At 45.2% G+C, this 13962-nt stretch overlaps 1 protein-coding gene across 2 annotated transcripts in view; it reads right to left on the reverse strand.

The window, feature by feature from the left end:
* MTUS2 (microtubule associated scaffold protein 2) overlaps positions 1-13962 on the reverse strand; it is a 560413-nt gene that overhangs the window by 134605 nt on the left and 411846 nt on the right. For both annotated transcript variants that reach the window (XM_058277015.1, XM_058277014.1), the window contains exon 9: positions 4351-4562. In XM_058277015.1, coding sequence (XP_058132998.1) covers positions 4351-4562 — 212 coding nt within the window. The remainder of the gene's footprint in view (positions 1-4350; positions 4563-13962) is intronic.

Here is a 13962-nt window from a genome sequence, read left to right on the forward strand (position 1 = left end):
GGGAAAACCAGGGGTTGCAGGTAAGGACTGCTTTCTGGTGGTGCTGCCTTGAAAGGGCTACATGGTCTCTCTGAGTTTCAGTTTCCCCAACTGTCGCATAGGGGTAACATCTATACCAGTTAGGGTCATTGTAAGAGTTACAAATAATGTAAGTAAACTACCCAGGGCATAGTAGGTGGTGGGCAAGTAGGAGCTTTACGGTTATGTAGGAGCTCTGCTCTTTCCTCCTTTGACTCTTCCACAGAGCCTCCATATGGTAAAGGCAGAGCTGATAAAGACCCTCTACTGACAAAGGTGACTTGAAGGTGAAAAGCACATGTCCCCTTAAAAATATATTCCCTTAACTGAGGGCAACAAGACACAGATGAAGCGAATGTGGCAAAATTTTAATAAGTGTGAAATATAGATGGTGAGTATTTTGGTTGTTATTCTTCCCACTTTTCTGTACTTTAAAAGATTTTTATAATAAAAGCAAATAAGTAGAAGCAATAAAATATGTAAACTTTGGGGAGAAGCATGGTGATGCATTATTAACTTTATTTACTAGCCTTAGAAAGTATACAAATGCTTGATTAATTTCCACACTTTAAAGCCTAAAATATATAATGATAAATAAAAAAACAATTAAAAACTTTCCTCTACTGTAATCATCATATCAAGTTAATAATACTGGAAATAGGACACAAACTGCCATGAGAAGTACACAAGAATAAATACACTAAATCTTATTAAAATAAGATGCAAAAGCATACGGCCTCAAATGTCATGTGTATGAAATTGATGCTACCAGGCAAGGCGCCCCACTTTATACAGGACCACTGCCCGTATTATTTCACGTATCTGCCACCAGGGGATGCTAAAGAGCAGTGTTCCCAGCAGCCAGGCAGCGAGAGGGAGAAAAACTTTCCACCTGCGCCTGGGAAGTGGGAGTCCCGAAGTGTCCCGCTCACTACTGCCCCCGCTGCCCCCGGAGGTCCCGGATCACGGGTTTCAGCAGCTTCTCTGGCCTGTGGTGAAGACCCTGCCTCACTGCAGGGGCAGAGCTGCCTGGAACCAGCACCAGCATGACGGAGCTCGGAGGTGGCCTCTTAGAGTCCTTGCTGCCAGGCAGGGGCTGCCAAGGCTGGTAACCTCCACAGCCATCCTACCAGGAGCTGTAAAGCAAGGGGCAGAAATGGAAGATTCTCCTCTAGGCTTCTAATGCTCTCCTCCCAGTGACTGCCCACACACTGCGACTTACTTCCATACCGAATACCATCAGCGCTTCCAGAGTCGCTAGATGGGAATATGCTTTCTATTTTTAAAGTACACCCCAGGCCAAACCCTTTAGGGACATATATCATTAAATGAGAGTGGCCTGTACTGTGTTTCCACTTTTGTACATATTATATATGCCTTATTCATCCTGCTTGTTAGGATTCTCGCGGGTAGGTCCTACCGGATGTCCTCCTACACTGAAAGGATGTTTTGTTGGGCATTCGGTCAAGGTACTGCCACCCATGTCTCCATTACTTTTGCACAATAGCCTGGTGAAGAGTTGGTATTCATCGTATTTGAAGTCCAGGAAACTGAGACTCCAAGGTGACCGGCTGTGGGTGACTCAGTGAGGGGGAGCAGGGCAAGGACACGGACGCCACCCCTGCTGACGGGGGCCTCCCAGAGGCGCCGTGGCTTGCTCAAGATGGCCCAGCTGGGTGGAGGCAGAGGAGGGCCTGGTCCCAGCGGGCACTGGGCTCCCTCTCCACTATGAGATGGAGGCAGGGGAGGGCCTGGTCCCAGCAGGCACTGGGCTCCCTCTCCACTATGAGATGGAGGCAGGGGAAAGCCTGGTCCCAGCGGCACTGGGTTCTTTTGCAGGCTGAGGCTATAGTGAAGCAAATACAGGCATGTATTTCCTTACAGGATAGAGATCTAGCAGTGTTTTCTAACTGGAAGAATGAAGATACTGCGTTTTCAGACCTGGCTTTGGAGGCGGAGCTTCTTCACGGAGTGGCTGCCCTGCAGGCGATCACTCCCCATACACAATAACAAGACAGCAACCCCAAGCACCCTGCCCCCATTCCCTAGACCACCTCTCTGCACAGGGGACACACCAGAGGAGGGTCAAGCTGACCCTGCCTTCTATGTCCCAGGTGTGGCCCCCATGTCATACCTCCTGGCCTAATTTTCTATCCCTGGCAAACTCTCAAATCAGTCATCATAAACCACGGGGTACACAGGGCAGCCTGCTCTAAACAGCCACTTAATTTGTTCAATGACAGGGTTTTTTTTTTTAATGTTCATTTTTCTTCTTCTGGGGTTTGTCTGGAGAGACAGAGCAAGTGAACTGCAGATCAGAAAGACAGAAAAGAATGTATGGCTTGGGAAGCCAAGGACTCTGGCCATCCAGGAGGCTTGTCTGGAGGGTTTGTTGTAATTTACTGTAAGAAAATGGAAGTCCTGCCCACTGGCCACTTTGCTAAAATGTCATGTCAAGTACAGGTCTTGCGGTGGGGAGGCCCCATGGGTACGTCTGCAAACCACCTGCTCGCTCTTTGGAGCCTTTTGGCCCTCTGATTTAACATCCAGGTGTATGCTGCAGAGGAAAAAAATCTCATGGCTATGGGCCAAGGAGGAGCTGTCCTGTAGTCAGAGTTGATGCCGAAAGTCTGCTGGGAAGGAAGCTGGCGAGGGGGCGTACCAAACTGCACCGCTGCAGGGAACTGGCCCTGCCTCTTGGTGTGGTAGCTCTCTAGGCCCTGAGGCTCTCGGTGGGGTGCAGCAGTCCCCACTTGTGAAACACACCACAATATCTATTCACTCTATGTGTGTTATCAGTACATATCTGTATCTATCACCATGTCTTGTCATTCCACATGAAACCTTAGTCAAGGGTAGGTGATGCCTGAAAGGAGAAATCCCAGAGCCAGCAGAGTGACAATGTAAATGTTATACCTGAACTTCAAGGACCAGTCCTGGTCTCTTCTCTTTATTAAAGACTTGGTAGCCAATGGGAAATGTGCAACCAGTTGAAAAATGAAAACACAATGCTCCTCCTCATTTACCCTGGCAAGTCATGCCTTGTTTGCATGCCCAAACTGCATTCGTAATCCTCATTTTTATAGGGAGGGTATATAGCCCGTTGTTCGCAGTTAACACCAATAGCACTAGCCTGGCCAGGAAGACGTGAAGTTCAGATTGGTCATTTAGCTCCAATGTTAAACTTTAACTTGGGAGGAGGTTGAAAAAAACTCTTGGTAAAACCGAAATTTTGGTTTCAATTGTTCATCTTCTCATTCATGACAACAACAACTTGACAAATTGCTCTTTCTGCTAAAAGCTTTTTAAGCAAGAAAAAACAAAACAAGCTCAGGCTTTTATAATTGGCAGTAGGGGGGATATTACAAAGGGTCAAAGAGTCCTCCATAAGTTCAGGTTCAGGTGATAAAGGAAGAAACCAGTGAACATGGTACTACTTAAAATTCTTCCTATTTTCTTCTTTTAATTAGCCAGGAATTTAGTGAGTTCCCGTTCTAATTTGGAGAGCCTTTATAGAGCTTTTTACCCCCACTTCCTACCATTTATAGATACCAGAGGTCCATATATTAATCCCAACGCCCTGTGTGTTTTCAATAAGCTAATTCACGGTGTCTATGTCTCGATGGGAAGAGCTCCTTTTCTCTTTCCAACATGCTTCCGCTGTCCTCGAAGTGAAGCCCACTCCCTCAGTCAGGCTCCAGGCCCCCGACCAGTCCCCTTCGAGGCCGAGGCGCTGGGAGGCTTAGCTGCTCCCGGCTAATGTGACCACAAATTCAGGGGCTGCACGGCCCCTGCCCACCCTGGACATTTGCTGAGAGGAAACCAACACTCTCAGTTTTCAGAAAAACCTGGGACCCCCAGGACCTCCATCCCCTGTGCCACCAATATGGGCGGCCTGGCCCTGAGAGGGCACCCCAAGCCGGGCACATCCCGTTCTCATTTGCTTGGAAGAGGCAGGTGCTGTGGCCCTACTGTCCGCCCCTGGGTGTGAAGCCAGCAGAGTCTGGAGAGCAGGGTCGCCTCACCTCCAAAGTGCCAAGCTTGCTCCACCGTCTTCGAGACCTCCCCTTCCGCATGCCTGCCGGTGTGCCTCTCTTTTTTACAGCCTTTCCTCCTTGGGAGTCAAGGTTATTAGGTCATTCTTCCTAGACCAATTCCTTCCACAGGAGGGATCTCCTGGGCTCCCCAAGCCACAGGAGATTTTGTATGACCTTGGAAAGTCCAAACCCCAAACCCACAGGAAAACACACACACAGGCAGGTACCCATCGCCACCGCCGCCCTCCACCCCCACCACAGACTCTTCGGGGACATTCGCCAAGGGCGGCCTCACCTTCCCAAAGAAGTGCTGCGTGGACACGGCGAAAGCCTCGAAGCCGCAGATGGCCCTCCGCAGCCCGCCCCGCAGGAGGCGCAGCTGCCTGGCCTGCTCCTCGCAGCGCTCCCTCAGCCGCTGCACGAACTGCCGCTCGGCCTCTCCGGCTTGGGGGTCGGGCTTCGGGGAAAACCCATTTCGGGGCGCGGCGGTCCTCTGCTTCGGGAACCCTATAAAGGAAGATCGAGGACTTGTATAAACACACTCAGCCTGAGCGAGGCCACAGCTAGTCATGGCAGGAGGATTTCATAAAGTGGCAGAGAAGGAACTGCCCATGGTTTGTCATTTTGGGTATGAGAAAGAAAGAACCAGACAGGGACTTCAAATATTTTAAGGGGCAAGGAAAAGCAGACACCATTGCTGAATTCCATCCAGGTTCCTGCATTTCTCCCATGCCTGTGCAGAGAGATTGAAGCGGCTGTTTTTTTTTTCTTACAGAAGATGACTCTGAAAATGTCTACTGGGAAATCAGTCCATCAGTCCAGATGGAAGTCAGAAAGATGACAGCCTTTTAACGGGGCCCCGGAGAGTGACGCCTTGTGGCGCCTTCCCTCCCTTTAAATGGCCACACTGTGACCCTTTCTTCAAGGCACACCCCTGTGCAGTTCTGCTCCATAGATTCCTGCCCTTAAATTCCTACAGCACCCATGTTCTATAACATCTTCCAAAACTTTCTCCCAGCTGGACGACTCAGCACCACCTCCACTGCTGAAGGTCTGGTCCAAACGCCAACATCTCTGCCTTTTGATGGGAGAAATCTGCTTCTCATTCCTTGACCACAGAGGAGCAAAAATGATCTTGCACATTACAATAGTCAATTAAAAAAATCAAATACCTAAGAATAAATTTAATTAAAGATGTAAAAAACTTATACACAGAGAACTACACAACACTATTCAAGGAAATCAAAGAAGACTTAAATAAATGGAAGAATATTCCCTATTCATGGATAGGAAGACTAAATATTATTAAGATGTCTATCCTATCAAAACTGATATACACATTCAATGCAATCCCAATAAAAATCAACACAGCATTCTTTAAGGAACTAGAAAAACTAGCTATGAAATTTATTTGGAAAGGAAAGAGGCTCTGAATAGCCAAAGACATATTGAAAAAGAAAAACGAAATTGGAGGAATCACACTACCTGACTTCAAAACATACTACAAAGCTACAGTAGTGAAAACAGCATGGTATTGGCACAAGGAGAGACACACAGATCAATGGAACCAAATTAGAGTTCTGATATAGATCCTCATATATATAGTCATATAATATTCAATAAAGCCACCAAACCCTCTTAACATGGGAGAGAATGGCCTATTCAACAAATGGTGCCTGGAGAACTGGATATCCATATGTAAAAGAATGAAAGAGGATTACCATCTCACACCTTATACAAAAATCAACTCAAGATGGATCAAAAACCTAAATATAAGAGCCAAGACCATAAAGATTTGGAAAGCAGTATAGGGAAGCATCTACAAGACCTTGAAATAGGAAATGGCTTCATGAACTTCACACCAAAAGCATGAGCAGCAAAAGAACAAATAGATAAATGGGACTTCCTCAAAATTATAGCCTTTGTACCTCAAAGGAGTTTGTCAAGAAAGTGAAAAGAGAGCCTACACATTGGGAGAAAATATTTGGTAACCATATACCTGATAGGAGACTTATAACCTACATATATAAAGAACTCCTATATCTTGAAAATAAAAAAACAACCCATTTAAAAAATGGGGAAAAGATTTAAATAGACACTTTTCCAAAGAAGAAATACACATGGCTAAAAAGCACATGAAAAAATGCTCCAGATCTCTAGCTATCAGGGAAATGCAAATCAAAACTACAATGAGATACCATCTTACTCCCATAAGATAGGCAGCTATGAAAAAAACAGAAGACCACAAATGCTGGAGAGGATGTGGAGGAATGGGAACACTCATCCACTGCTGGTGGGAATGCAGATGGATCCAGCCATTCTGGAGGACAGTTTGGCAGTTTCTCAAAAAATTAGCTATAGATTTACCATATGACCCAGCAATTCCACTGCTGGGTATATACCCAGTAGAACTGAAAACAAGGATACAAACCGATACATACATAGCAATGTTCATAGCAGCATTGTTCACTATTGCCAAAAGTTGGAATAGACCCAAATGTCCATCAACAGATGAACAGATAAATAAAATGTGGTATATACATACAATGGAATACTACTCAGCTTCAAGAACGAATACACTACAAACACACGTGATAACATGGATGAATCTTGAGAACCTTATGTTGAGTGAAGCAACCCCAGCATTGAAGGACAAATACTACATGATCTCAATGATATGAAATAAGTAAACCAAGCTGTCTCAGAGAGCAAGAGACTGGATGATAGGGTTAAAGGAAAATGGGGGTAGAGGAAGGATGTAAGCTGACACCTACATGGCAGAAATCTATGATAAGCTGGAGGTAAGTATTTGTACAAGGAAAGGATAAAATGGGGGAATAGGGTTACCTTTGGGTGGGGCTTTGCAGGCTTGAGGGAGGCTAGGGATGGGAGGATGGGTAATATTGCCCAAGAAATTGGGGGGAGGGTGGGGCAACATATGAACATAGGAGATTGTCAGGTATTTGGTTGAGAGTATAATGCTGAGAAAACTTTTGAAAAATATAATAAGGAAGGTTACCTATTTAAGATGCTTAAAGGGGATAATCTAACACAGGACAGGCTCCTAGGGAGTATGTAAATGCTCACTTTGCCATAGTGGGTTCTATCATTGGATAGAGACCCATATAATGAGAGTGAAGGTATACCCACATCCTGGGGAGGACTGATGTTCTCAAAGAGAGGGAATTGTATCTCTCAAGAGAAAGGGTGGCTCCCAGTGCATTAGGGCAGTTGAGCATGTCAAGCCCTCAACACTGTTGCAAGTATCTCTGAACATAGCCCTTCAAGCAATGAAGACTGACTGTCACTGTGGGCCCTAAGGGAAAGTGGACAGAGGTATTGAATAGATGGTCAATGTAACTGTGTGGGCAAAAGAAGTGTTCCACAAGATTATGCAAGGATGGGTGTAAGACATGTTAAATTACACCAAAAATGTATAGGGGCTGATAGGCTAAAATGTAAATCATAATATAAAACATAAGATAACTAAAAATTTAGAGAATTGTATAGTCTAAAATATAAACCACAATGTAAACCCAAATGTTTCCTTGTTTGAAAGCTATTGTATCAATATCTGTACATCAGTTTCAGTAAATATAGTATGAATATATAAACAGATTATTGCTGTGGAAGGGAAAAGGGTTTTATGTTGGATATGTGGGAGTACTGAATATTGAATATATGAATTACTGTGATCTAAAACTTTTGTGAAGATAAGCTTAATAATTAGGAAAAAAAAGAAAAAGATAGGATGTAGACATTGAGGAAAAGACGGAAGTATTTGCCTTGCCGATTTACATACAGGGCAACACATTGCAGTGACAGAAGGCAAAATGTCAAAAACAAAGCTTTCGCATTTTTAAATTTTTTGATACCCCAATTTATTTTTACATTAAATTTTCTAAATTAATATGTATTCTATATCTAACCTTTAAACTCATCACTATATTCCATTTTACTATTAATGGAACCTGGCAATATATTGGGCTTTGCTTTTGAAGAAGTTTTGGATCACAGAGAGATTCAACAATGGCAGGGGAGGAATACTGCTGTGGGATGTTACTGACAGGGGACACATGGTTGGCAGGGAGTTCTCCAGGGCATATATCCAGGGTACACAAAAATGTTTGGACATTTTCATAGTGGATACAATTAAAAACAACAACTGAGGGAGTGCTGAGTTCCTAGCCAGGGGAGCTCTATCACAGTCCCTAAAGGAACAGCAAAAATCCCCCAAGTGCAATGGCAAAGACCAAAAAAGAAGGAAGGTCCAATAGTGAGCCCTTGATACTAATGACTATGCTTGTGAGCCTGTGCACCTGAAATAAGACCAAGGCCTAGAGCTGCAGGGTGCCTAGGAGTTACCTCCTGAGAGCCTCCATGTTGCTCAAATGTGGCCAGTCTCAAAGCCAAACTCAGCACATAAATGTGTTGCCTTCCCCCCAGAGTGGGACATGACTCCTGGGGATGAGCCTCCCTGGCGCCGAGGGATTACTACCAAGTACCAGCTGATGATGTAACTAGAAAATGACCTTGAATAAAAGGGTCAACTTGGACCAGCAGAATATCTCAATCTACATATAATACCAGGGATTAAAAATGCTTTTTGACCTGAATCAAAGGGGGAAATGGAAAGGACAAATGAGTGAATATGGCTATGAGTCTCCAAAAAGAGCTGGGAGGTTATCAGAGGGGTTGCCCTTATGCACACCTGAGCAGAGTCCCAGAGACAGATAAAGTAGATACAACCCCAGGTGTTGGTTCTTCTGAGGGCTACAGAGACCCACAGGTTCTATGGTCATGGCAGATGGAGTTCAGTGCCATGTCAGTTGGCCCTACTTTGGAGTTTGTGTTTCTGTGTGATGGAGCTGGTCTTAGATGTGATCTTTGTCCACAAGTCTCCTGTTACTTTTACCGGAACTGTAGTTGGTGCTTGGGTTCAATGTATACCCAGGGGACCTGAATCTCTGGACTGACCATATGATAGCCAGGCCCTGAGCCTCAACAGACTTGCAACCCCTACACTCTGGTTTATTGGACTTACCCCACTCAGCTAGCATGGAGATGAAGAAGGTCAACCACCACACCAGGGATCCAAGAGTGCCTACAACTGAAAGCAGGAGAATTGCATCCAGCATCCATGTGGAATCTAAGCACCCTCTTGATATAGATGTGGAGTGGACACAACCATTCTAATGTCCACAGGATGGAGGAATAGAGTATGGATTAGAGTGGACTTACTGATATTCTACTCATGAACTATTGTGATTAGTAATTGAAGAAAAGATGGCATTCGTGTGGAGAAAGTGGCCATGGTGGCTGCTGGGGTAGGGAGTGGGAGGAAGAGATGTGATGTGGGGGCATTTTCGGGACTTGGAGTTGTCCTGGGTGGTGCTGCAGGGACAATTACCGGACATTGTATGTCCTCCCATGGCCCACTGGGTGGACTGTGGGAGAGTGTGGGCTATGATGTGGACCACTGACCATGAGGTGCAGCAGTGCTCAGAGATGTATTCACCAAATGCATGAATGTCTCATGATGATGAAAGAGGTTATTGCTATGGGGGAAGGAGTGGCGTGAGGGGGGTGGGGGGTATATGGGGACCTCATATTTTTTTAATATAACATTAAAAAAAATAAAGACAAAAAAAAAAAGAAAAAGGAAAAGATCTTGCACAAATGATCCCTCCGGCTGCTTTCTTCTGCAGGAAGAGGGTAAACCACACCCCACACTGTGACCTTCAAGGCTCGCCTAGGCTCCTGGCAGGAAAGCTCCCGGCAAGAGGGGAGCAGGGGAAGGAGCCAGGACCTCTGCTTGGAGTGGGATGTGAGTACAGGGAGGCTACAGTGAAAGGCAACTTCTGTGCTGAAGGTGAAGGAATCAAGGCAATGCCTAGGAGACCAGAGACAAAAGGCCACGCCTGGGAACCACGCTCCTCTCAGACCTCACGTGTTCCCGGGAAGTCCAAGAACCTCTGTGGCTCAACTATGGACTTGCCTTCTGAAACACATTCTTTCCCTTGCTCAAGTAGCCCGTTTTCCAGAGAACATGCGAGACACTGCCCAACACAACCATGAGTATTTTGATACTTCAAGGGTGCTTTCTTCCCCTTTTATCTGGTTTCCCCTCTGACATACCAAGGAGTCACATAAAACAAACCAGAAAATGGTAGCCTCTTTTGGTGCCAAATATACGGAAACACAGTAGAGTAATGGGTTTGTGAACACAACAACGGCTTCACATTTTAGGGGAAGAGCAGTTATTGATCAAAGTGCATCTAATGGTGAATTTAATGGCAGCTGTGCTAAGTTTAATTAAATTCTCCCTCTCTGAAAAGGCATTGGAGATTTTCTTGTTAAGTGGGAGGTCATAGATACAGTGTGACCTCAGGCACAATATAAATTATTATTACTTAATGGAATAGGCGAAGGTGAAATCACTGCTTCTTAACCACTGTCTTTATGATGCCTGAGTATATAGTACTCCAGAAAATTCACTCGCACGTTGTTGGCAAATCAGCCTTACTGTTTATTTGCTCCCAAAATTTGGCACACTGAAACAAACATAACTCATATCATCCAAACCCCACCAATGAAAGGCAGAGATTTTACTGCCTGCACTAAACCCCAAGACACAGCTGAAGACCTAAGGTGAATTTTTTCATGATTACTGTTTGCCATTTTATTGTTGTGGCTGGTGATTGTAACAAACACGCCAGGGTTTTAACTAGTTGAGGTACCAGCTGCCTGACACTGTTACAATAGAAAGCATTTCTTTTAGAAACCTAAAAGAAATAATAAAACCTACTTCCAGCTCAGTGAATTAAAGTCACTTGCAATCTGTGTATATGGAGTCACCTCTGAGCTTGCGGATGTTTGCAAGCACCCACCTTGTCGTGGACTTTTAGCCATCAGATTTATTCCTGGGTGGATGTCTACTAGGACCTATCACCTCATCATCATCATCAAGTTTGCATTTATGCTCAATGGTAAAATGACAATTCAAAAGGGTTCAGTGAGATCCTAGTCTTGGCGCTTGCTTTGATATGGTCACGTTACTGTATTGCTCTTCTTCACACACTCACAAGTCCAGCATTCCATTTAACACCTTGAACACTCCATTCACATTCCTATTTCTGGGACCTCAAACAACTGAGGTTCACAGTCAAGACCCAGGCTCCCTGGGAAATCATCTGGGATCACACGCCCATTGAAAATTCAGCTGCTTTGTGACATCATCTGCCTTATAAAACAACGATTGCGTGGGACTCCTGGTTGCCCAGATGCTTGGCACCAATCACTTCCACAGCACAGATCAAAGCTCATGCCACAATGCCAAGCATTTAGGAAGGAAAAGCGAGAGACAAGGTTTGCCATGGAGCTCTCTATTGGGTTCCATCGGATAGGTTTCCATCATTTTCTAAATATAGTAAACCAACCTTTTTTTTTTTTAAGGATTTATTTTATTTCTCTTCCCTTCCCCCGGCGCCCCCCCCCCCCCCTGCTGCCCTGGTTGTCTGTTCTCTGTGTCCATTTGCTGCGTGTTCTTTTGTCCACTTCTGTTGTAGTCAGTGGCATGGGAATCTGTGTCTCTTTTTGTTGTGTCATCTTGCTGGGTCAGTTCTCCATGTGTGCGGCGCCATTCGTGGGCAGGCTGAACTTTCTTTCGCGCCAGGTGGCTCTCCTTATGGGGTGCACTCCTTGCGCGTGGGGCTCCCCTACGCGGGGACACCCCTGCGTGGCACGGCACTCCTTGCGCGCATCAGCACTGCGCATAGGCCAGCTCCACACGGGTCAAGGAAGCCCGGGGTTTGAACCGCGGACCTCCCATGTGGTAGACGGATGCCCTAACCGCTGGGCCAAGTCCGCTTCCCTAGTAAATCTAACTTTGCCTTGGACTCATCATTTTACTGTAAGGAACAGTATGTATTTGGTTTTCACTAAAAACCATATTCTTTCTTGTGCTCCCAGTCCCCTTGAGTACTGTCCTGCCATTGCCTTTTGACCTGTCCATACCAGACCATCCCTGGAATAAGGCCAGCTGCACAGGCGCAGGGGCCACGGTGGGGAGGGGGAGCTGATGTTTAAGGAAGACCAATGCATGGCCAGCTTCACCTGTTTCAGAACCATTAAAAACAAAAGGAAGGTGTTGTTGGCTTTTGCTTTCTTCTCTCAAAAGCCAGCACCTACTGAAGCTATCACGCTAATCTGCTTCAGAAGTCAGAGGCAAATGGAACAATCAGACAGAACCTTCTGGAGGCAGGGATCACAGGTGATAGGCCTGCTTAGGCTGCAGGCCACAGTGGGATGAGCTGTGATGAGAGAGACCCTCTTCTGACTTCTTAAGCCCGTAGTTCTCTAGAAAGCAGGCCAGGAGTTGGAGGACATTATCACCGACTCTCCTGGTCCTCACGTTATGTATGTTGCTTTTGGAGAGGTCTCAGTTGGACTCAGGCAGGTGTCACTCAGCAGCCAGGCTGCAAGGATTTATCTGGGGTTAGTCTCTTTCCAGAGATGGAAGGTTTTGGTCACCTGCATTATCTTGCTGTCTTCCACGCAGAAGAACTGGGAACCTCCAAAACAGGTCTTACGGATGGTTTTGGAATCTTGAAATGAATTAACAAATAAGCACAGAACTACCAGCTTTTTACTGACTGGCCTTTGTAATTTTTCCCACCTCACTTCTTCTATATGAAGTATCTGAGCAGAAATTCTTAGACCAGTGTCTTTCCATTACTACAGACAGAGCTGATTGCATATGAACCCTTGGTCTTCAGTTTTGTGGGGCACCAAAATATTTGACAACTTTTAAGAAGCACCTCTGCTATGAGGGTGATGGTGCAAGGCAAGTGGAGGCCTGCCAGGGCTAGAGCTAGGCCTTCTGATGGTGCGTCCAGGGCTCCTACTGCTTTCGCCCACTGCTAAATCATTTTATAATGTCTCTAATGGATCTCACATAGTCTAAATGTACAACAACCTCCCACTGTCTAAATCTTGCCTGATTACAATGTCTTTTGAGCCACACTCCCTGCTGCATAACTCTGGTTAGGGGCAGAGAGAATCCATGATACTAGAGTCAACTTGCAACTCTAAAGGCCACCGGAAAAAGCCGGTAACCTTACATGACCACAAAGGTGAGTGAAAACACTTTGCGTGCAAAGGCTGGGCACTGGGGAGAAGAATGCAGCCCTGGGAAATGGAAAGATTATAAAAAATTCATCTGCAGTCATCGGGTCACTGTCCAGAGGACCCTAGTGGATGGAAATGCTTGGTTTAATCCAAATGTTGAGAAACTTAACTGACACAATAACAAACAAGCAACCCAGCATATTTCTAACATGTGAGAAGGCCCGTGACCTTCACACTTCTCAACAGGAAGGACAAGAACTACTGGATCCAACTTTGATAGCTTCCCAGTTTAAGAAGCAGCACTTAATGAGTTGAGCATCATCAGAATAGAAAGGAAATCAGTTTCTTGCAGACTGGCACCCAGAAGGCACATAAAAGGAAGCACGTGTATGAGTTCTTTGTGGAATTTGACAGGTTTTATTTGTATAATACGAACCTAAATTTATTTCAGAAAATTCTGCCACGTGGCATGCTATTTTCCTATTTAGTATTGGTAGTTGTTTGCCTGGGTTTGGCTAGTGATAGGAAAGGGTGAAGAACAGATGGGATGGGGATGGGAAATTTCTTTATAGTCAGTCCTAGAGAGAGGGGAGAAATGCAGCCATCCAATAATAAGTGACTTGCTATACCTTGCAGAAAGAAGAGATTTATGTTTTCTATTCCAAGGAAGGAGCAGATTCTTTACTACTTTAAAGTATTGGAGAACAACAACAAAACAAACTCAGGAATATGAAATCAGGAATATGAATTCAGAGCCAGCCATGAAAAATTCGTTAGT

The sequence above is a fragment of the Dasypus novemcinctus genome, chromosome 15, assembly GCF_030445035.2.
Source record: "Dasypus novemcinctus isolate mDasNov1 chromosome 15, mDasNov1.1.hap2, whole genome shotgun sequence".
Taxonomy (NCBI): domain Eukaryota; kingdom Metazoa; phylum Chordata; class Mammalia; order Cingulata; family Dasypodidae; genus Dasypus; species Dasypus novemcinctus.